The sequence below is a fragment of the Symphalangus syndactylus genome, chromosome 9, assembly GCF_028878055.3.
Source record: "Symphalangus syndactylus isolate Jambi chromosome 9, NHGRI_mSymSyn1-v2.1_pri, whole genome shotgun sequence".
Classification (NCBI taxonomy): Eukaryota; Metazoa; Chordata; class Mammalia; order Primates; family Hylobatidae; genus Symphalangus; species Symphalangus syndactylus.
The window spans coordinates 138,896,817-138,921,012 of record NC_072431.2 but is presented as its reverse complement, the minus strand read 5'-3'; the positions used below and the strand labels follow the sequence as shown (position 1 = coordinate 138,921,012).

Genomic DNA, 24,196 nt, shown 5'->3' with positions numbered 1-24,196 from the left:
TTTTATTTTCTTTTTTTGAGACAGAGTCTGACACTGTTGCTCAGGCTGGAATGCAGTGGCGCGATCTCGGCTCACTGCAGCCTCCGCCTCCCGACCCAACGCCTTCACTTTAGATGTGGAAACTGAGGCCCCAGAGATGGCTTGCCCAAGGGGACGGTATAGCCCTTCAAGACAAATACTGTCTGAAGTCAAGTTTTATTATTGTACTACTAACCATTTCCTGTCACTGGAGTCATAGATCTGAGCTGGAGCTGGACTCTATGTTAGCTTCTTTGATGAATGGATTTCTCCCAGCAGCGGGCTTGGGGTCAGCCATGCCGTGTTTCTGTTAGATGTTCCAGGAGCGCTTGCTGCTGCTGACCGGGAGGCGCTGGAGCTCACTGGGGTGAATCAGTTCATTTTTCATTTTCTCCACCCTGACTTCATGGAAGGTCACGTGAGGTGGAATTGGGTAATTACTTATCTACTCTGAAAACACATCTGTATGGATTTGCACAGAATGTGGGCCTCCTGTGCTGCTGCTTTGTGCTTTGGGAACACCGTGGGGAGCTTGAGGCCTGTGGGGTGGAGCCTGCCTTGGTTGCAACCCACCCCCTGCTTGCTCAGGCCCGCCCCTCCTCCCCTCTGTTGAAAGTGTGCTTTAATGAACAGTTTTTCTCATCATTATCTTAAATCAGATGAAGGGAAAAGCAAAGCTTTTGTATTAGGAAGATTATTTGGCCCGTTTTTTCTCCTCTCCTCTCCACAGGGACATGAAACTACTGGGAAAAACAAGATTTCTTGAAAACTCTTTGACATCTGGGTGTCTGGTAGCTTTCAAATTCCCAGACCCTACGGTTCCATTTCAGACTGTACCATTAGATGCCCTAGAGTCTGTGGAAGTCAGTATCCTCTCCACAGCCTGTTGGAAGCCTCTCTGCTGGCCCGGGACAGACCATCCTTCCTCTGTGCTCTGCTGCGTTGGGGCCCAGGAGGCTCCACAACAAGTGGTTGATTTAAAAGAAAACCTGGAATTTTACCAAGTAGCTTACGCTGTGTTTACTGAAACACTCAGAATTTGCCAGGCAGCAAACAGATGAGTGGCCACCCAACATTTTACTCCACCCAGTCACACAATGGGTCCTTAAAGTCTCTCCCTTTAAAAACAAAGCAGGCTGGCGCGGTGGCTTATGCCTGTAATCCTAGCACTTTGGGAGGCCAAAGTGGATGGATCACTTGAGGTCAGGAGTTCGAAACCAGCCTGGCCAACCTGGTGAAACTCTGTCTCTACTAAAAATACAAAAAAGAAAAAAAAAAAATAATAGCCGGGTGTGGTTGTGGGTGCCTGTACTTCCAGGTACTTGGGAAGCTGAGGCAGGAGAATCACTTGAATCCGGGAGGCAGAGGTTGCAGTGAGCCGAGATCATGCCACTGTACTCCAGCCTTAGCAACAGAGCGAGACTCCATCTCAAAAAAACAACAAAAAAAAACCCCACACACTTGCCAGGTGCAGTGACTCACACCTGTAATCCCTAGAGGCCAGGAGTTTAAGCTCAGCCTGGGCAACAAAGCCTTTCTCTTCAAAAAATAAAACAATTAGCCGGCATGGTGACGTATACCTGTAGTCCTAGCTACTTGGGAGGCTGAGGCAGGAGGATCTCGCTTGAGCCCAGGAGTTCGAGACTGCAAGCAAACTATGATAGTCCCATTGCACTGAAGCCTGGGAGAGCAAGACCCTCTCTCGGGGGAAAAAAAAAACAAAAAAAAACCCACAAAAAGCTTTTCTGAAGTATGATTGACAATACCGAAAGCTGTTCTTATTTAGTGTGTACAACTTGGTGACTTTGGAGATAAGTATACACCCGTGAAACCATCACCAGAATCTGTGCCACAGACCTACCCATCACCCGCAAAAGTTTCTTACAGTCTGCTTTATTATTTTGTTTATTCATGATAAGAACACTCGACATAAGACCTACCCTCTTAGCAAGTTTTTAAGCATAAAATACAGTATTGTTAACTGTAGGCACCAAGTTGTACAGATTTCTAGGACTTATCTTGTGTAACTGAAACTTTGTACCCTTGAAGCACTTCCCTGTTTTCCCTTTCTCTCAGCCCGTGTAGCCGCCATTCTACTCTGCTTCTGTGAGTTTGGCTATTTTAGATTTCTCATGTAAGTGGAAATCATAGAGTACTTGTCCTTCCGTGTCTGGCTTATTTCACTTAGCACGTGTCCTCCAGGTTCATTCAGTTGCACATGGTAAGATTTCCTTCTTTTTAAGGCTGAATAATATTCCATTGTATGCATATAGCACATTGTCCTTATTCATCTGTCTGTCAGTGGACATGTAGGTTGCTTCCATGCACTCCTTGGGTACTGTGACTAGTGCTGCAGTAAATATGGGTGTGCAGATACCTTTTCAAGATCCCAATTTCAATTCTTTGAATATACACTCAGAAGTAGCATTCCTGGATCATATAGTAGTTTTATTGAAGTCTCTTCTGCTTGGAAAGTGGAAAGATGTGGGAATTGGGGTCTCTTGGATATCTCCTTGCTCAGCTCATTTTTAGAAGGCAAACCTGCAACTCAGTTGATGCCTTAGACTTGAAAGCTATCTTTTTGCAGCAAAATCATGACTATCTAGAGAGGTACTTGGGCAACAGATTTGTGGATGTGAAGAAGAGGAAAGCTCACTGCAGAGGGCTCTCTGGGTCAGCAGGAGGCAGCGTGAGGAATACAATCAGCAAGCTTGTTGTGATGCACTGTGGTCTCTTGTGGACAGTCCCAGATTCAGATCCTGAGTACAAATTCTGGCTCTGATATTCAGCAGTTGTGTGAGCTTGGGCATGTTAATCTGAGTCTGTTTTTAAAATCTGTCAAGTAAGGATGTTAATATCCACCTCCCCAAAGGGTTTTCGTGAAGATGGTAAAGTACAGTGCCGGAACATGATAGGGGCTCAATGAATGGTAGTAATTATTATTAATAATTATGCTAATAAATAATGTGGGCTGAAGTTCATTTCACAAGCCTGCTTCCCCAAGTCAGCATTTACCAGCTCCTGCCTTAGGCTGGTACATGAGCCTTCCTAAGAATTCCTGTTTCATTTCCCCAGTGTCTCCTAGCCCCGACTCGTTAAAGAAAGCATCTCACTCCTATAGTTCAAGTGAAAAGCATTGTTTCCAGAAATGACTGTTTTATTGGATTTCCTTTTATCCTTGCTTTCTGTCTTTTTCTATCACTTTTTGTTACGACAGAAATGTTTCGTCCTTTATTGTTTCATAGTTGTTTTGATATAGAAAGTTATAAGTGCTTTTCAAATAAATGGATGGCCTTGGTTTAGGATTATGAAAAGTATATCCCCCTTACTACCAGGCATATTAGTTAGCTAATGCTAATATTTGTGTCTTTTGCCTTTTCTCTCAATTTTTTCTGATTCAGTGTTACAACTAGTAATATTTGCTAATGGAAATAATGAAAAGTTCATTTTATTAAAATTTCTGACAAATAATTAAATCCTAGAGCCTCATTGAAGCACTAGACAACATGAGAGTTAACTGCTAGCAGAAAAATAAATTTATTTTAACATATATTTTTCTTTAAATACCAGTCATTTCCGTTTGGCTGTAAGGACTGCATTCTAGTTAAGCTCCTGGAAGGCAGAGTTAAAGAGAAACCGATGATGATTCTGAGATTAGCTCACTGGTAAATCACTTTGAAAGGCTGAGCCTCTGATAAGCTGGAAACACAGACCAGACATGGACAATAACCTTAATCAGAAAGAATGCATCTTTTATGTAAATTATGAAAATTTGATGTAGCAAAAATAAAACTTGATTTATCCACTTACCTAGCAGTGCATCCTGTATACTGAATGGTATAGATGACACTTTAGCAATTTGCCGTGCCCCTAAAGATGACATCTCTGCAATGTCTAGAAGCTTCCTCTTTAAAATGAAAATATCAACAAGAGGGTTGGCAGCATGCAGCTTGCATGTACCTCTTGGGTAAATTAGTTTAATTGAATGCTTTTCTTTGAAGAGCTCCAAGCAATATACTCAAAGAATAGAACTGTTCTGGAGCGGATTGAGGGAGGGTGTAAGTTATAATTTGACAGAAATGAGACCCTGGGAGTGGACCAGGGGGCACAGGATACCTAAGAACAGAAAAGAAGCACAGATGTGAGGAAGATGCAGAGGACCAGACAAACACATAATAGAGAAAAAATGGCACCTTCTTCTGATTCTGTTTCAGGTAGTCCCTGGTGCCAGTTTGAAGCACTTACTGATTATCTGCTCTCTTATTACAGGAAGGGAGGGGGCCAATGTCCATTCAATGCCTATTTTGAGCTAAGGAGCTTGCTGTGCTATGTATAGATTTTTAAAATCACAACAGCCTTTAACATTGTTGTTTTCCTTTAATAGATGAGGAATTGAGGCTCGGAGCTGTTAAATGATTGCCCAGGGTCACATAACTAGTAAATGACCCAGCCAGAATGTAATCCCAGGTGTGTCTGATTACAGGTGTTTTTCTTCTGAGAACAGAGCCTTGTTTTATTCACAGCCATATCCCCTGTATCTAGAACAGTGCTGGGCACAGAGCAGATGCTCAGTAAATACTCTGTGAATTAAGTAACCAAATTAGCACCACACTGCCTTTTATGCATGAGTTTTAGCTAGTTGTCGAGGTAGATTAAGAAATAAAAAGGACTAACAGTAGTCATTGTTTTCTTTAGAGTACTTGGCCCCCAAAGAGGTTCTTCCAACACCTTGGACATGAAATAAAACATGTTCTACAATTTATACTTTTAAAATTATGGTGTAATCAAAAGGCCAGGCAGCCCATAAACCTGAGAATTTGTGCAATTGAAATAACATTTCTGATTCCCAGGAAGCTTGCGCCTAACAGCAGAAAGCATTTTTACATGTAAATTGGTCACTTTTGAGATGAGCTGGTAATTTCCAAAATTAGCAGATTACTTATGCTTGAAGGAGCTGAGGTCGCCATTCGTTATTTCGCTGCTCTTTGCCCTGAGCTTCGAAGCCAGCCAATAATGCAGTGAGTGCTGGACTTCCACTCTTTTTTTCAAATTAAATATGTAATTACAGTCTTCACTGAAGATGAACCAAGTGTGAAAATACCTGATCTACTTGGAATGTGAGATCAGGGAGGAGTGTGTGGGTTGGAGTCAGTGCCTGGGCATTTAAATACTTTCAACAGTAACATTAAGGGTGAAATTAATTATATTGTGACCAAGTGTTGTCATGTTGGTTAGGCAGAGTCAGTGAAATTTATATTCTTTTTTGGTTGATCATTTTTTAAAGCTGAAAGGGTTTTTTTCCTTAGGAGATATTCTCATAGCCTAGAGACTTAAATCTCTAAGACTTCAAATGTTTTGAAAGATACACATCTTTGAAATGTGTAGAGACTTTCTTTGTGGACTGGTACATGGCTATTTTGCATACATGCTTTGTGTGTGCCTGTGAAGAATGCGGATTTGTTCATTGTTGGATGCAGAATTTTATATATGTGGAGTCAAGCTTACTTATCTTGTTTACATTTTCAATTAACAATGAAAGTGATCCATCCAAAACGTATCTGATGGCCACCCCTTATCTATTTTTTTAAGGTAGTAGCTTTAATAAGCCTCCTTTATTATGGAGAAAAAAAAAGCCTATGTATCTTTTCAGTCTTCTAGCTTTAGTCATTCTGATATTTCCGTTAGTGTCTGGAGTTTAGTTATACCCATCCAAGGACTGAGTTTAAGGGTAGATTCGAGATGCCTTATTAACTCGCCATCACTGAGAAATTATCTGTTTCACATACATGCATTTTCTAAATGTCGAAAATCTTCTCTTGCAGTTGTCAAAGGCCCCTGCCCCCCGACCTTTGATGACAAGAAAGTTTATCAAGTGGATTATTCTCTCTCGCCTGCAGGAAGCTGACCCATTCTTGAGGTTTTGGGTTCGTTGCCACTTCTGTTGTTGTACTCCCTCTGCACTGCTGCCTCAGCTGCTTCTCAGTTTTCCTCGCCCCTTCCTTGATGTGGGGCCAGCAATCATCTCTTCTGTCTTGCCAGAGCTGCCTCTCCACCCTTCTTTCCGTGCATTCTTACCTAGTGTGCTGATCACGATTGATCTAGGAAACAGATTGGCTGGCTTTGTCTCATGACAGTGATCTGTCATTTATTCATCAACTACTATTTGTTGAGTGCTGGCCACATGTAAGTCTTTTAACTAGTGGCCACCAAAGGGCTTTAAAGATAGAACCATGACATGGTCCCTCCTCTGGTCTGTAGGGGAGTCATTAGATCCATAATGAGAGTGAAAGTGATAGTGGCACAAGAAAGGTGCAGTACTGTGGGCATTAGAGAAGGGGGGGTTGTTTCTGCTTAAAGGGATTAGAGGAGGTTGGCATTTGAGTGGAGTGTTAAGCTGTGGAGATTAGGGAGAGTCTGTGGGACTGGCATGAACTCAGCGTCAAAGGCAGGGGACCTTAGAGGTCTGTGCAGGCATGTGGAGCAGGAGAGAGGCTAGGACGTGGCTTAATAAGCACAGGGGAGAAGTGGGGAATCAGATTGCTCTTCAAATGCCAGGCTAGGGAGCTTGGACCTTTGCAGAAACCACCAAAGGTGTTTATTTATTTATTTTTTTTTTTTATTATACTTTAGGGTTTTAGGGTACATGTGCACAATGTGCAGGTTTGTTACATATGTATCCATGTGCCATGTTGATTTCCTGCACCCATTAATTCGTCATTTAGAATTAGGTGTATCTCCTAATGCTGTCCCTCCCCTCTCCCCCCACCCCACAACAGTCCCCGGAGCATGATGTTCCCCTTCCTGTGTCCATGAGTTCTCATTGTTCAATTCCCACCTATGAGTGAGAACATGCGGTGTTTGGTTTTTTGTCCTTGCGATAGTTTACTGAGAATGATGTTTTCCAGTTTCATCCATGTCCCTACAAAGGACACGAACTCATCATTTTTTATGGCTGCATAGTATTCCATGGTGTATATGTGCCACATTTTCTTAATCCAGTCTATCGTTGTTGGACATTTGGGTTGGTTCCAACTCTTTGCTATTGTGAATAGTGCCGCAATAAACATACGTGTTTATACGTGTCTTTATAGCAGCATGATTTATAGTCCTTTGGGTATATACCCAGTAATGGGATGGCTGGGTCAAATGGTATTTCTAGTTCGAGATCCCTGAGGAATCGCCACACTGACTTCCACAATGGTTGAACTAGTTTACAGTCCCACCAACAGTGTAAAAGTGTTCCTATTTCTCCACATCCTCTCCAGCACCTGTTGTTTCCTGATTTTTTAATGATGGCCATTCTAACTGGTGTGAGATGGTATCTCACTGTGGTTTTGATTTGCATTTCTCTGATGGCCAATGATGAGGAGCATTTCTTCATGTGTTTTTTGGCTGCATAAATGTCTTCTTTTGAGAAGTGTCTGTTCATGTCCTCTGCCCACTTTTTGATGGGGTTGTTTGTTTTTTTCTTGTAAATTTGACAGAACAGAGCCCTCAGAAATGATGCCGCATAGCTACAACTATCTGATCTTTGACAAACCTGACAAAAACAAGAAATGGGGAAAGGATTCCCTATTTAATAAATGGTGCTGGGAAAACTGGCTAGCCATATGTAGAAAGCTGCAACTGGATCCCTTCCTTACACCTTATACCAAAATTAATTCAAGATGGATTAAAGACTTATATGTTAGACCTAAAACCATTAAAATCCTACAAGAAAACCTAGGCAATACCATTCAGGACATAGGCGTGGGCAAGGACTTCATGTCTAAAACACCAAAAGCAATGGCAACAAAAGCCAAAATCGACAAATGGGATCTCATTAAACTAAAGAGCTTCTGCACAGCAAAAGAAACTATCATCAGAGTGAACAGGCAACCTACACAATGGGAGAAAATTTTTGCAACCTACTCATCTGACAAAGGGCTAATATCCAGAATCTACAGTGAACTCAAACAAAGGTGTTTATTTAGGAAAGATGTCAGAGACGTGCTTTTGGAAGCGTAATGACCACCAGGGTGAAGTGAAGCAGAGAGAGAAGGGACTGGGTAGGGCACTAGATGCTAGCAGAGAAGGTGCAAGGGGATGAGGGCCGGAATTTAGATGAGGGTGTGGTGGGATAGGGTCATTGGAAAGGAGGGATATGTGTAAGGAGGGATATGGCAGAGTTCAAGAGAGCAGGATGCAGCAGCTGCTTAGATGTGGGAGGGAGGTGGAGTAGTCTTAAGCTTTGAGTCTGAGCTGGCTGGAGAAGAGGGTGAGCCCAAGACCCAAGAGATGAGGGAGGGTCAGGTAGGTTGTTGGAGGAGGAGAAGTTGGTAGGTTCAGTTTTTTTTGTTTGTTTTTTTGTTGTTGTTTGGGCTTTATTTTGTTATTATTATTATTTTTTGGAGTCTTGCTCTGTTGCCAAGCTGGAGTACAGTAGTAAGAGCTCGGCTCACTGTAACCTCTGCCTCCCAGGTTCAAGCAGTTTTCGTGCCTCAGCCTCCCTAGTAGCTGGGATTACAGGTGCGTGCCACCACACCCACATAATTTTTGTATTTGTAGTAGAGACAGGGTTTCACCATGTTGGCCAGGCTGGTCTCGAACTCCTGACCTCGTGATCTGCCTGCCTCGGCCTCCCAAAGTGCTGGGATTACAGGCATGAGCCACTGCGCCTGGCCGTTCGTTAGCTATTTAAAATACAGACATAGTGCTCAGTAAGAAGTCAGGGGAAGAGATATACATTGTGAAGTCATTTGCAAGGAGGTGATATTTAAAGCCTTGTGTGACAAAAGAGAACCTAGTTCAGCAGTTGGAGAATGTCAGTGCTCAGGGTTGGATTAGAGAAGAGGTGGTCAGTGGAGTGGGGAGGGCCTGGAGAAAGGAGAGTACTGTGGCCTGAAGACTGGGCAGGAGGGAGAGGGTAGGGCATGGGCACCTGTCCAGTGCTCCTGAGAGAGGGCAGGAAGAAGCAGGGCAGGCCACTGGCATTGGTGACCAGCAGGTTACATGTGAGCACGAGGAAAGTTTTCTGGGACTTCAACAGTAGCCAATTTTCCAGCATTACTGTGTAATAAAATAGAGACAGGACAGTAGGTCACGACTAAGGGAGAGCAGGAAGAAGGGAAGGAAGGAAAAGATTAATATAAAAGAGGAAAAACACTTGGCTGGTGTGGTGGCTCACGCCTGTAATCCCAGCACTTTGGGAGGCCGAAGCAGGTGGATGGCTGGAGCCCAGGAGTTCAAGACCAGCCTGGGCAACATGGCGAAAACCCTGCCTCTATTAAAAATGCAAGAAATTAGCTAGGCATGATAGTACATGCCTGTAGTCTCAGCTGCTGGGTAGGCCGAGGTGGGAGGATCACCTGAGCCCGTGAAGTCGAGGCTGCAGTAAGCCGTGATAGTGCCACTCACTCCAGTCGGGCTACGGGTAGGAAAACCTGTTTCAAAAAAAAGCAGCAGCAAAAAACTAAATCCTGCGTTTCACACCCATTATGATGGCTGTCATTTAAAAAATAATCAGTGAACGGAAAATAAGTGTTGCTGAGATGTGGGGAAGTTGGAACTCTTGTGCATTACCAGTGGGGATGTGAAATGATGTGGAAACCCATATGGCAGTTCTCAAAAAATTAAAGATGGAATTACCACACGGTCCAGCAGTTCTGCTCTGGGTAAATACCCCAAAGAATTGAAAGCAGGGTGTCTAAGAGATATTTGTATACCCATGTTCATATCAGCATTATTCAAAGGTGGATGCAACGCAAATGACCATTAGTGCATGGATGGATAAACAAAATGGTGTATACTCATGCAATGGAATGTTATTTAGTCTTTAGAAGGAAGGAAATTCTGATGTATTCTACAACATGGATGAAACTTGAGAACGTTATGCTAAGTAAAATAAGCCAGACACAAAAGGACAAATATTGTATGAGTCCATTTATATGAGGTACCTACAGTAGTCAAAATCATAGAGCCAGAAAGTAGAATGGTGGTTGCCAGGAGTTGAGGGGAGAAGAGGATGGACAGTTATTGTTTAATGAGTACAGAATTTCAGTTTGGGAAGGTGAAGAAGTTTTGGAGATGGAAGGTGGCAATGGTTGTGAATGTACTTCAAATGCATGTACTTCACTGAACGCTACACTTGAAAATGGTTAAGGGCCAGGGTGGTGGTGCATGCCAGTAATCCCAGCACTTTGGGAAGCTGAGGCAGGAGGATCACTTGAGCCCAGAAGTTTGAGGCTGCAGTGAGTTATGATTGAGCCATTGCACTCCAGCCTGGGAGACAGAGCAAGGCCCTGTCTCAAAAAAAAAAAAACAAAAAACAAAAAAACCCCTAAAATTTAAAAGGCCATACAGACAATTTTTAAATGGTAAAATGATAAATTTTATGCTCTGTGTATTTTACTACAATAAAAAATTAAGCAAATGCTGGAAGAAGCCAATTTGTTGACCAGGGGAAGAAATAATTAAATGAAAATTTGTCTCATGCTTTGGTAAATAACTGCCAGCCTGTCTTTCCGGAAGTTCAGAGCCTCGCTCTGTTGACCCAGTACCAATAGGCCCTTTCCGGGATCGTCTCACCCAGAGCTGAGAAGCCCCTTAAGAAAGGCTACAATTAAGTTTGGCTTGAGGTGGGCTGCAGCTAGGGAGGAAAAGGAAAACCTTTTTTGTTTTCCCTTTAGTTTTCATTTTAGATTCAGGGGGTTCATGTGCAGGTTTGTTATGTCAGCATATTGCATGAAGCTGAGGCTTGGGGTATGAATGATCCTGTCACCCAGGTACTGAGCATATTACCCAACAGTTAATTTTTCAACCCTTGCCTCCCGGCCAGTAGTCCCTGGTGTTGATCGTTGCCATCTTTATGTCCATACCCAATGGAACATCTTTTCTTGAAGGCAGACTATAATACCTGTCAAAACATAAGCATGAGCTCAGCTGTCCTGAAACAATTAAAAATATCATAAACACCTGGAGAGAAGAAGTCACAGTAACAGTAACATTGCCTGAATGCCTTATATTGCCTAGAGACTAAACCTCTTTATTTTTATTTATTTATTTTGTTTTTTTTGAGGCAGAGTCTCGCTGTCGCCCAGGCTGGAGTGCAGTGGCGCGATTTCGGCTCACTGCAGGCTCTGCCCCCCGGGGTTCACGCCATTCTCCTGCCTCAGCCTCCTGAGTAGCTGGGACTACAGGCGCCCGCCACCTCGCCCGGCTAATTTTTTTTTTGTATTTTTAGTAGAGACGGGGTTTCACCGTGTTAGCCAGGATGGTCTCGATCTCCTGACCTCGTGATCCGCCCGCCTCAGCCGCCGAAAGTGCTGGGATTACAGGTGTGAGCCACCGCGCCCAGCCGGAGACTAAACCTCTTTAGGGTTAAAGTCCTTTCTTGGGGCTGATTGGACAGAAGGTATTTAAACCACAAAAACGTTTTAAGAAATACATAAATTAAAGAATTTTAGCAATTGGAGTCTTATGCAATGTATAGAAATATTATTTCAGAAAAGCGTACACAGTCTCTGCTGTTATTTTCTTATTTCTCTTCACCCTTTATGTGAACCATTCCTAAACAGTGTGCACTTGCTTCTGTAATCTGAACTTACCTTATCATCCATGATGGCCGTGTTATATTTAGGTTGTAAAATAACATGTGCAACTTTGAGTAGGCATGTATTCTCCTGTCTGGAAATGCCTAAAATGTTCAATCTTGATTGTTTTTCAATTGGTATATGTTCTATTTAGATGTGTCCTGGTATTTGCTTCCTTCTTCTATTTTAGAAGAAACTATTTAGCTGAGGGCAGTGGCTTACTCCTGTAATTCCAGCACTTTGGGAGGCCGAAGCAGGTGGATCACCTGAGGTCAGGAGTTCAAGACCAGCCTGACCAACATGGCGAAACCCTGGCTCTACTAAAAATAACAAAAATTAGCCAGATGTGGTGGTGGGTGCCTGTAATCCTAGCTACTTGGGAGACTGAAGCATGAGAATCACTTGAACCTGCAGGCGGAGGTTGCAGTGATCGGAGATCGTGCCACTGCATTCCAGCTTGGGGGATAGAGCGAGACTCTGTCTTTAAAAAAAGAAAAAAAAGATGAAAATATTAATAATTTACGAATCTTAAATTTTCATTAATGCTAGTTATAGTTAGAAAGAAACAGAAGGAAATAGTTGGCATAGTATGATAAGCCAACATTGAAATTTTGTGTCTTACATGTAACCTTCACCATAAATAGTATTAATATTTGCTTTTTGAAGAATAGGAGCCTCCTAGTAGTAAAGAGAAAATAATTTGCTGTATGCAATCCTCTACCGTGCTACTAGCATATCATTCGTGCCACAATATTTATTTTCAAATTATAAGGTGCAAATTCTATACAAATTCTACTTGAGAAATGGCTTGGGAACTTTCTATCATATCCACTTAATTGCAAAGTATCAGAATATTTTTATTTTTGGAGATGGAGTCTTGCTCTGTCACCAAGGCTGGAGTGCAATGGCGTGATCTCAGCTTACTGCAACCTCCACCTCCTGGGTTCAAGCGATTCTCCTGCCTCAGCCTCCCAAGTAGCTGGGATTACAGGCACACACCCAGCTAATTTTTGTACGTTTAGTAGAGACAGGGTTTCACCATGTTGGCTAGGCTGGTCTCAAAACTCCTGACCTCAGGTGATCCACCCTTCTGGATCTCCTAACCCTCCTGGAGTTACAGGCATGAGCCACCACGCCTGGCCCGGAATATTTTTAAATGAAAAACTTTGTAAAAACCATATAGCTAAAGATGCACATCCTAAGTATAAATATTTTGTTAAACATTGTGTTTTATCAGAGATTATATAAATCTAAAGCTAAAGGCTAACTGCGGTTTGTGGATTAGATAGGAAACCAAGCTCATTGGAGCTCTAGATGAGAAGGCAGTGTTGACATTATTGTGACCAGCTCCCCTGGCAGTGGTGTTGACTCCAAAACCGTAATCCTTTTTCTTAGCCTTAACGAGATGCCCATCAAGGTTGGGATTTCCATCACATCTTACCCTTTCAGGCTGGAGCATCTGTGATTCTTCTGCAAGGCTGCTTTAAAATTTTCTCATACTGCAAAATATCTGGACAGCTAACCTAGTTTGTAGAGTGGCAAACGTCACAGCCTACTTTATGGGTTTGATTCCTTTTGTATCTGAGAAAACAGCTTTCCCAGAATCAAATGACAAGTCTATTTCTGAGATGACTCGTGGAGCATCTTCTTTGCCCAGCCTGCCTTCGTTACTGAGATGATCATGTATATATTTAAGTGTGTTTTCAAATGCAGTTGTGATGTGTGTGGCCAACCCAGTCATGGCACCTGTATGTGGTTCTGAGCACTCATTTACATTGCACAGAGTCCCTGAGGAACTCATTAAAAGTTAGGGTCTTTGGCCTTTGGCCTGGGCTGACAGGGTCCTAGTGCCACCACTTGTCGGAGGGTGTGTTTGATGCTGCTTTTCCCTTTGCTTCTGTGTCCAGGCTTTGCGTAGAGTCACTATGTAGTAACTATAAGCAGAATTGATTCAAACGCTTGTACTCTAAACTCCTTAAACTGGTTTTATTGTTGTTGTTGTTGTTCTTTTGTTTTTTGTTTTTTGAGATGGAGTCTTGCTCTGTTGCCCAGGCTGGAGTGCAGGGGCACGATCTTAGCTCACTGCAACCTCTGCCTCCCGGGTTCAAGCGATTCTTCTGCCTCAGCCCTCCCGAGTAGCTGGGATTACAGGCATGTACTACCATGCCCGGCTAATTTTTGTATTTCTAGTAGAGATGGGGTTTTGCCATGTTGGCTAGGCTGGTCTTGAGCTCCTGACCTCTGGTGATCCATCTGCTTCGGCCTCCCAAAGTGCTAGGATTACAGGCATGACCCACCGCACCCGGCCACCTTAAACTGGTTTTAGACTTGAGACTGTCTTTGCCAGTGCATGCATGGGTTAGTCCTGTTTCGTGGTTGCAGTGTGTGTTGTGAAGGCTAAATTCCATCGTGTTTCTCACTCACGCATCCATTATTAAACACCCACTATGTGCTCTGCACTATTCTGGACAGTGGATGGTAGACATTCTCAGCTCAGTTTCCACTTATCCGAGGTTTGTCTTTCACCCTGTGAACTTTGTGTCTTTGCCTCCAGGTGGTTCTCCTGGCTCTTTGCCTTAGCCTGATTCAGTGGAGTCAGCTTGCCTGTTGGCCCAGCCTCAGGAATGGTTAAGTGTCACTGAAGGCCTATACATGATGCTGTGAAAAGCACAAACAATAGGCTCAGGTTTTAGCTTGGAATTCATTTTAACTGTCAGTCTTTTGGTGTGTAAAGAGGGATGAAGAAAGCAATCATTGACTTTCCCTCACATCAGAATTGAAACTTGTCCAAGAACATTCAGAGGTGTTGGGTGTGTTGTCACTTTTTTCCTGTCTCAACCAATGTTTAATAAAAATCCTATTAATTTACAATGGACTATAGACACTCACAGTTCTTTCCTAGAGAAGAGTATAGGCTTCTGCCAGAGGAGAGGGGACAGAAAATAATGAGTAACAAGTGTATAGACCCTTAGGGTTTACAAATTATTTTGTCTCCTTGATCCTCAAAGCAACTTTGTGAGATATTTATTACCTTCTTTTACAATTGAGGAAACTGAGGCACAGGGTGTTTATTGAGGTGCCAGTGTCGATGGCAGAGCTCCTGCTCTTTCTGGACGATTCTCAGACTGTGGCTGCTCCTGGCTGAGGGGTAGGAGCTGGGCTTGGCCCAGCCTGACAGGTACTCCTAAGTGAGAGGAGCCAGCCAGAAGCAGGCCTCCCTCAGCCCTCCTGCCTAGCATGCAGCGTGGTGGGAAAATAGTCTCTGAGAAAGGAGGCTGCATTTCTGACTGCTGCCTCTTCAAGCTCCAGAAAGATGAAGTAGGGTGCGGTGGGGCAGGTGTAGACGAGGGAACAGGGCTCAGTTCAGACAGCATCAGGTGCTGAGATGTGGTTGTCACCGGGCCACATGTGTGAGTGACCACAGGAGGGAACGTAGCACTTAATGGGGCCCCACGCCTTGTGTAGAATCCTCCTAAGTGCTCTACCGTATCCCCATTTTACACATGAAGAAGCAGAGACATGGAGAGGTTAAGGGACCCGTCCAGGGTCTTCAGGTAGTGAGACAGACAGCCCGCCTCCAGAGCCCACACGCCTGACGCCTCTGCTCTGTTGCATGCGGACCCAGGTACAGTTTCTGGAATGCCTCATTTTAATTCCCTTTAGTAACAACATCCTGCAGTAAACCCACACACTGGGTAACTCTTTGCTCCTCTCTCCTCAGAACGCAAGCCTCATTCTGACAGGCCTCCAGGAACCCAGTAACTGTAGATGAGGAACAGATGAGACCCGTACTTCTTTGGAGACATTGACACATGTGCCATGTACTTCCCAGAGTTCCCAACTTTTAGGACAAACTTAGGCTCAGAAACCACAGATTCTTCCTTCCTCCAAATGCTAGTCTGAAGGGATGGTTTGCTTGATCATGGGATAATAACACTATTTTCTGTTTGGTTTATAAAGTATGTTCACAGACATTCTGGTGTTTGATTTGATGCCAGCCATTTTCTTACCTCCCTCCTCAAAAAGATTGAAAAAGGCAGAACTGATGTTAACAAAGGGCCCTTTTCAATTGAGGAATAGGTTGTTTTGCCTCTTGGATGTGACATTCAGGCTACTACATAGTAAACATGTATTCCCGGTTCTCTGAAAAAGGCAACATGTATGTGTCGCCTGGAATAAACAGACCTTGCAGTAAATCCTGATATGATTCTGATGTGTTCAAAAGCAAGAATCGTCTCACATTAAGACATGGAGATGTAGACAGCTGACAGAGGAATTAAGGGAACTAATATTTGTTGAGTAAACATTATTCCAGTAATCGTCACAACTATCTGTTATTACCCCCTTTTCACAGATGGAGAAACTAGGGCACAGGATGCTTAAACAATGTCCCAGGTACAAGAGGAGTTTTCTTAAAAGTCTAGGTCGTGTTTATTTTACTGGAGAGGAGAGGAGAGCAAAGAGTTAGCCAGTCTGTGGGTTTACTGCAGGATGTTGTTACTAAAGGGAATTAAAAGCCACACGATGATTAGGTGTTAAGACTTAATATATTTTGGTTAAAACATAGTTTTAGAGTGACTTTGTTTGGATTGCGTGTATCACCAAATGCGACACCCCTGGATGGGACTAGGCAACTGAGTCAGTAAAAGTGAGTCAGACCCTCGTGTGCACACTTGCTCACCTCTGAGAAGGTTTAGGAAGAGATGTCAGTGGGAGGAAAGTTCCCACAACTGACTGAGTTTGGGGGCAAGGGAGCAGTCTGGAGCATCACCATTACTGACAGGCAGGAAGGGTTTTTTGGAAGGTGAGGAGTGAGGGGAGAGGAGGTACTTCAAAGGGTGCCGAGCCCCTATCAGGGTAGGGCTGCTGCCATAGACATGTTGCTTATTCATGGCTTTGAGACACAAGTTGCTTGTGGTGACCACCTCCATGAAACAAGCAGGGAATGTGGGGACCCACCAGCTTTCTATGCTATGGTCCAGGAGGGCTTGGGTGGGGTGGGGTGGGGTGGAGGTGGCATTGGGGACCTACCAGCTGCCATGCTGTGGTCCAGGAGGGCCTGGGTGGGGTGGAGGTGGTATTGGAGAACGAACACCTGGTCGTGAGCTGATTTTGCTTGAGTCCCTGGTGGGGTATAAGGCTGAATGCGCCCCTTCTTTCTCCTCTTTTTGCATACCATGTTTATATAAACAAAAAAGGCTTCTTCCCTTTGCTTATCAGGTGAACTCTGTAAGTGGGGAAGGGAGTAAATTTGATGGGTGCATCATCACTTAGTTTCACAAGCAGCAGGGAAACGAATCTGCAACTACAGTGGGACCAGACTGTGAGCCCAGGTTCTCAGACTCCCAGGCCAGTGCTCCCCCAGCCTCTGACATTGCTGCAGAAGGATGCTTGCTTGGCTTCTGTTCTTTTTGAGAGTTAAAAAATTGGTCTACTATTATTTTGTGAATTGTGTGTACATTATGTTTTACATGAAATTTAGAGGGAAAGAGGTAATATTGCATAAATATGTACTTTCTGTTAAGTTCACCTAGTTTTCAAAGTATGCTATTTCCCAGTGCTTGCAAAGGCTGTGATAGTTGTATCAGCGAGGAAGCACTAATAATTTACCTGATTCCATCTATAGGATCTTTCATTTACGGTGATTGGCCAGTTCTCTCTACAATATGCAAAGTGCAGAGATAGCCCCCTTCAAAACCGATATTCGATTTTAAAGCTGATAACTAAGATATGGTGTTATGGAAAACACAGTCCTATGCTCCACTCTCTCATCACTACTCTTTAATTGCACTCGGGGGAAAACACACTTAATTGTTTCAAAGATCATTACTTTTTTTTAGTAAATTTATAGTAAATGGAGGAGATTACCAAAGGGCTATTTTTTTCTCAGCTTGTGGTTTCTAATTACATCACTTACAGCTCAGCCTTATTCTTAACTAGAGTGCAGGCATGAACTGGAAAAGAATGAGCTAATCCATGATAGATCAGGTGGAATAAAGATCTCCATTCATATCTTTACCTTTTATCCCTTGTTCTGAGTGCCAAGAATTAATGCTATTTGAAAGTACAAACTGAACCTGCCAAGCTTCGGACAGCTAAGATAATCCTAATTATTTTAAATGTTAGTGAGAAGGGCAGCAGTTCCACTCTGGAAAAGAGTTCTATTGTGAAACATTAAATATATGCTAAGTGGTATTGATTGCACATGATTTTATTTCCAAACACTATGGTTATCATGAAGTGGAAGAATTTGTTGTTTAAGAAATTTTCATCAGCTTTTCATCAGATTCTTTCTTACGCCTGCAAAGTCTAGGAAACTGAAGAGGCCAGCAATTTTGTTTGTCTGCCATGGCAGTCAGCATCTAGATGACGAGTTGCTAACAACTGAAAAATGCCACTTGTATTTTATTTTAAAACGGTTTCTTAGGAGCTTAATAGTGTTTAACATATAGAGGAAGGAAAAATGTTTTTAAAGCATGAATATCCTGTTTTCTCACATCACTGGAAGAGAATTATTCATTCCAGTCCATTGACTTCCAACAGATCATTCAAGTTAAAAGTCAGGGGTCTTTGCAATGTCAAAAGACTTAGTGCTTAGAGTTTTTTTTTTTTTTTTTTTTTTAAGAAGGTTTTCTTTTTTGACAGTATAAATATTTTTCAAAAAGAATACTCATGGTTAGATGGCATCAAAATCATCTTGAAGTGTTTTTTCCCCTCATTGGTAAGAATGATCTTGTGTAAGGCGTTTTGTTTATTTTTAAATCATAATAAAATAACATCCCAGTAGCTTCGGTAGACAAATAGGCTTCTTGAGAGAAAACAGATACTAGATTTACTGGTTCAAACAAGGGTCAGCCTCGGAGGTTTACCCACCTTTCATTGTAACACAAAAAAATATCAGATTGGCAGGTTTTCCTTTTTTTCCTTTCCTTACTTTTCAGTCTCTGCTGTGGTGTGCAGAAATAATTTCTTCCATTTCTGTTAAATGCTGGGAGGCTATCAATGATTATAGGGTAGTATAATCCTTAATTGTGTATTGCCTGTGAATGCTTCCTGTCCCAACCCCAGTGCAGCTGGCCCCAACTCCCTTCCCCAAGCACAAGAGCAGTACATTAACATCTTCACTGATGGTGTGTTGAGCATGTCAGGCTCAATTATTCTTCCTTTCTTTGGGGTTATTCCCCAGAGTGGAATTACCAGGTCAGAGGGGCTGAACAGCTTTATGGTTCTTATTACATGTCACTAGATTGCTGTCTAGAGAGATGGAACCAATTTCTAGTGCTACCAATACTATCTGTTCCCCCAAAGTGCCACTGACGCTAGGAGTTAGCATTTTTACAAAATGACCTAAGACAAGACTTTTGAGTTGAAATTAGCCTTGTGTAGGGCCCCTTAGAATCAAAGAGCGAAAAGCATCATTTTGATTTTTGAATTTTTAATTGGTATAAAATAATTTACAACGGTTAACTATTAGCCTTCTCCTTCCAAAAGTTTAAGGAAGCTGCATTAAAATGGAAAAGGTACCTTTGAGGGACGATCTTTAAGGATGGTAGTAAAAGTGATTCTGGACATTAGTCACTAAGGAAAAACACACTAAATCTTTTCATGTACTTAGAACTCTATGAGGTGCTATACAAAAATGAGTTTAAACAGATACTATCCCTAACTTCAACAGCCTATTATTTAAAAACAATGCTAAACCTTGAACAAATGTAAAAATAACATGGGTTTAAATTTTGAGTGGAGAAACACTATAAAAAATACAGCTGTTTTTCAAAACAGGGTGAGTTTTACATTTTTCTAGAGTGCAGTCATGCATTAAAAGTATGCTTGGAGCCCCCCTAGTCCATGCAGGTAACATTCTGCATGCTTCGTGGCCCCACGTCGCAAGAGTACTTTCCAAGAAAATATTCATAAGGCAAGTTAGAGCAAAAGGGGGATATTGTCAAATTCCTTTCTTTTGCAAAATTCCCACTCCTCCCCTTTTTAGTCCCAAGTTGGCTAAATGAGGAGAGGGCATCTCCCAGAGCATCTCCCAGTCAGCTGCTAACTGGAAACAGGCCCAGGGCTCTGAACATGTTGGGAGAGCACATACCTATTCTTTTACAAGCCTCTGCATCAGCTTGGCAAAGGTCCGTTGCTTTGCCTCCTTAAACTCACACAGGGATTGGGAAGGTTCAGCTGCCAGTTCCAAAATGTGGTGCCCAGGAGAAGGCTGGTGCAGGGGCCAGAGCATGCCAGACTCAGCCTAACCAGGACAGTGCTGCCCTTGACAGCTTGCACGGGAACCCTATGTTAAACGGGGAGAGTAATTCTCTCAGTGAAGGGTTTGAGGGTGAGATACCTCACTAAAGTATGTGTGTGGCATACAGGTAGTAGTCAGCAACGTTTACTGTTCTTCCCCATACCTCCTATACAGAGAAACTTCTGTCACTGGTTGGGGGTGGGGGTGGGGGTGAGGACATTAACTCATGGACTCCAGGAACCTCTTAGTCGGCTCTCCAGATCTGTATAATAACAAGATCTCAAAGAAGTCTGCTGCCTTTGGAAAACATTTCTCTCTACATATATATGACAGCCAGGTGCAATGTAAACAAAATCACCTTGGATTTGCAGGGAATTTAAATGCATATAACAATACGAATTTAGTAAGATACTTTTATGAACTGTAATAAGATGAAGGCTTCAGATTTCCTAGGTTCCTAGTTTTGGTTGCTATATTTATATATGCATATGCGTGCTTTTTTGTTATAAAATACTACTTAATGACTCCCTCTAAATTAAAAAAATTATTTTCCTACATTTTAAAGCTTACAAACTCATCCTTTGCTTTTTATTTACATTATTAAAGACTAAATCTACCAATTAACAAGTAACCACTTGTCAGGAAATTGCCTAAATTGTTTTTCAAATTTATTCACTTACTGAATTTTCAGATCATCTCTTTCCTTCTTGGATATTGAGGTAGCTGTACAAAACTATCCATTTGTCTATCTGTCTACCCATATGTCACACTGGAAGAAGGGTGCTTTCTGAAAGAATTTGGTCCAGTGGAGTGGTTAAGGGTCTGCTGCTTAAATCCCAGCTCTGTTCTTTTATTTCTGTGTGGTTCCACTAGCTGCAGCAAACCTTTTCCAAACCCATAACAAGCGTAAATAGTGTTCAGTTGTAAAAAGGTCTCTTTTCAGCATGGTAATATACCTTATTAAATTCCAAACATAATAAGTATTGATGGCAAACACATCAGGACCCAGTACAGCTTCTACTATGATTTAGTTCTCTACAAATGACTTCAGCACTCAACTCCCAATGCATTTTGCTAATTACATCATAGATTTCCCTATTGATGAACACAAGCTGAATTAACACAGGAGCACTAATGTACCCTTTCACCATTATTGTTGTACAAGAAGCCGTGGCAGATGCTGGCAGTTAGTTACACAAACATTAGTATTAACGATTGGCCATTTGGAATTGGTGACAAACTACTGCCCGGCAGAATCCTGAGGCTGAAACCAATCAGGAAGTTAATGAGGAGAGAAATTACCACTGCAGCTTCCCCTTAATTACATTCACACTCGGCAGAAGGGAGTTCTGGGGGTGGATCTAAACTCAGCTAAGGTTAAGAAGGTCAGAGACCCTTTTGCTTAAGTTTTTTATCTACTGTGGCTGCTAAGGTTGCAAAAGTTGCTTAACACATTATTACTTTTGCATCCTTCATATTTAATGTGGGTTTTCCAGTGGAGTTCTATGTTCCTAGGTTTGCTTTCACAATTTGTATCTGACTTCTATTTTAGTGTGATGTAATTTATTTACTTTTGCTTTTAAAATTTTTCTCTCTCATTTACTGTCTTTTACTTTTTAAAAGTTATGTATGCTGACATCCCCTTCCCCCATCTTTGTCCTGTTATGCCAAGAGAAATAATAGTAAAGTTAATATGCTATCAACTTCACCTGCTGTATCTTGAAAAAGTAGGGTGGGTTACCTGTCATGGTGGAAATGCATGGGTGGAGTCTTGCTTGGGGTAATTTGTCAGATGGATCACTTGACAAGTTTCATCAGCATCCTTTGCATAAAGGGGAGGAGTCCGGTGAAGGGTGGAAATAGTTTCCCAAAGAGGATGCAGCCGACTTGTTTTGTTTTTTAATGAACGTTAAACTGGAACTCTGCTATCTAGCTTACTCCTTTCGTTAAATAGGTATACTGTGTAGAATACTATTTTTTTATTCTAAAGAAATGCTAGGGGTTTTAATGAGTGTCTATAAAAACACTTTCAACTCCGAATAGAAATGGAGAGCGCCACTTTCTTTGTTGTAACCTAATTGAATAATGAATGTATAAAGACCAGCCACTTTTAACATACTCTTCTCCCTTTCTCTCTCCCCTCACTTCCCAGTATTCTCGCCGCCCAGCAGTCAAGATTCTGGCTTGGTTTCCCTCTCGAGCAGCTCTCCTATTAGTAACGAGAGCACAAAGGCAGTGCTCGAATGTGAGCCTGCGTCGGAGCCCAGCAGCTTCACAGTCACTCCCGTCATCGAGGAGGACGAGTGAGCAGTGCCTGCTGCCGATGGCGGTTCACTTGGAGTAACAGGTTATTCCACTTTCCATGGGGTTTGTTAACATTTTGCATTGACTCATACTATCTTAACTGTTGAGAACGTATTTGGTTTATATTCCTTAGAGTTTAGTCCAGAGGCTGTAACACATTTGTAATACTGTAGGGTCGGTGACTACCATCTGCATGATTTAAGTGCTTTGCTCACGGAGTTTAAATAATAGTGTTCATTTTTTTTAATGACACTGGTTTCATGTAGTTTTCAAGAAATAATTCATTCAAGTGAAGCCATTTGTGTGCCTCTAAATGAGTCATCTAATTAGATGTTACTTTTAGTTTTAAAATGAAATCTTAGGTGCCTTAGGGTTTTTTTTTTTTAAGTTTTTTTTTAAAACCTGCAAAGATATAAATTTAGCTGTTACCTGACGGGTGAGAAGAAAAGAGCAGGCAAAATCAGTGATTTTTTTTAGAAGTCTGCTAAATGGATATATTTTGTGTGTTGCTGTTGGAAATAGCCCCACCCCATCCTCCTAATCCAAAACGTAACTGAAATATAATCAGAAACATTAAAGCCTGTAAAAAAAATTGCTGCGTTTTTGGTAAAGGGTGTAATTTGAAAACAATGCAATTTAAAGTGACCTTAGTGATGCAGAGTTCCTGAGTGGTGTTTGTAGAATGAGTTTATCATACATTCTTTCTACTACCGGAAAAAAATGGATGCAATCTAGACTGTTGTAACCTTAGGTTGTAATCTGATTTGGAAATAAGTACATCTTCAAAAGTTACTACAGATTTGAGTTCATTATTTTGTTAAAAGTTGCTATGGAGTACTTTGTTATGTAACAGAAGCCATCCTGAAATGAAACTAGTCTAAAAAAAATTCATCGTTCTGCTTAGTTGCAGCTGTACCTGAAATAAAAATGTTATTGATGACTGAATTTTCTTGTGTGTATATTTGGTGAGCGGTATTAAACAGGAAAAAAGAAATTACTTGTATTTTCTTCGCTCTGTGCTTTGAAAACATCTATTTGATTTCACCCCCATCTGTTGTAATCAATAACCTGACCATCTTGTTTTTTATTAAATGCACTTACTCTTAATTTCATCCACCAGTGGTTTTAGAGAGAATAATGTGGAGTTACCTATATAGGTTTGACATTATAAATCACTTCTTGGGGCTGAATCGTATAGCGGTATCGATTGATCCTGATATATCACAGAAATTTACTGTCACTTCTGTTTTCAATTAAAGATACAATCAGTCAGATAATGACTTAATTGGATTTTACAGAAGATTGAGTTTTATTGCCCAGTGCTTTACGAGTTTAGTTAAGGAAGATCATTTTATCACACTTGTCAGGCTGCTGCTACTGCAGCCGTGTGCCCTTCGGCCGGCGGCTGTAGCTGTAGCTATTGTGACGGCGACGGCGGAGGCTGCGGGCGCGCGGGGAAGGGAAACGGCCCGCGGAGTCGTCACCTCCAAGGTGTTCCTAGTGGCCTCCTGGAAGATGAGGATCCCGCGCCCACCTCGCCCGCGTGTTCGCGGACCCCTGCCCACTGCCCCCTCTATTTCTTTAGGTCTGGCTTTTGAGGATCCCGGAGTCTTGCAGCTCCCGCCATTCCGCAGATAACCCCGGCACACTTCATTGTGACGGGGTGGTTGGAGAAGCTCCGCACGCCTCCTCAGTGGGAAAGTGTCCCCTCTCAGCACTGCCCCCTTCAGTGCCCCTGCATTTCTGGAAAGTCAGGCAAGGCCCAGGTAGGCTGCCAGCGGGCTCTCAGCCTTGACTGAGCACCTTTTGGGCCTCTGGTGAGCCCCGAGAGCCAGGTTTGGCTCGGCGGAGCAGGCTTGGGCTGCGCAGGCAATGCGCACCCTGGCCGCCTGCACCCTGGGAACTAGGCCTGTCCAGTGGGCAGCATCCTTATTTTTGAAAAGGCCCTTCTAAACCCACCTGCCTCGCCTAACGCCGTTTGATGCTGCATGCGAGCGGCCTCACGCGGTCCCCTGGAAGGGCCACTCCCAGAGGGCGGGCGGGGCCCTGGACCTCCGCT

The 24,196-nt window shown here is 42.6% G+C and overlaps 1 protein-coding gene across 2 annotated transcripts in view; it reads left to right on the top strand.

The window, feature by feature from the left end:
• Positions 1–23,082, top strand: part of DMRT1 (doublesex and mab-3 related transcription factor 1) — a 128,865-nt gene extending 105,783 nt beyond the window's left edge. For both annotated transcript variants that reach the window (XM_055294373.1, XM_055294372.1), the window contains exon 5: positions 21,986–23,082. In XM_055294373.1, the coding sequence (XP_055150348.1) occupies positions 21,986–22,140 (155 nt within the window). In that variant the 3' untranslated portion in view covers positions 22,141–23,082. The remainder of the gene's footprint in view (positions 1–21,985) is intronic.
• The last annotated feature ends 1,114 nt before the right edge of the window (positions 23,083–24,196 follow it).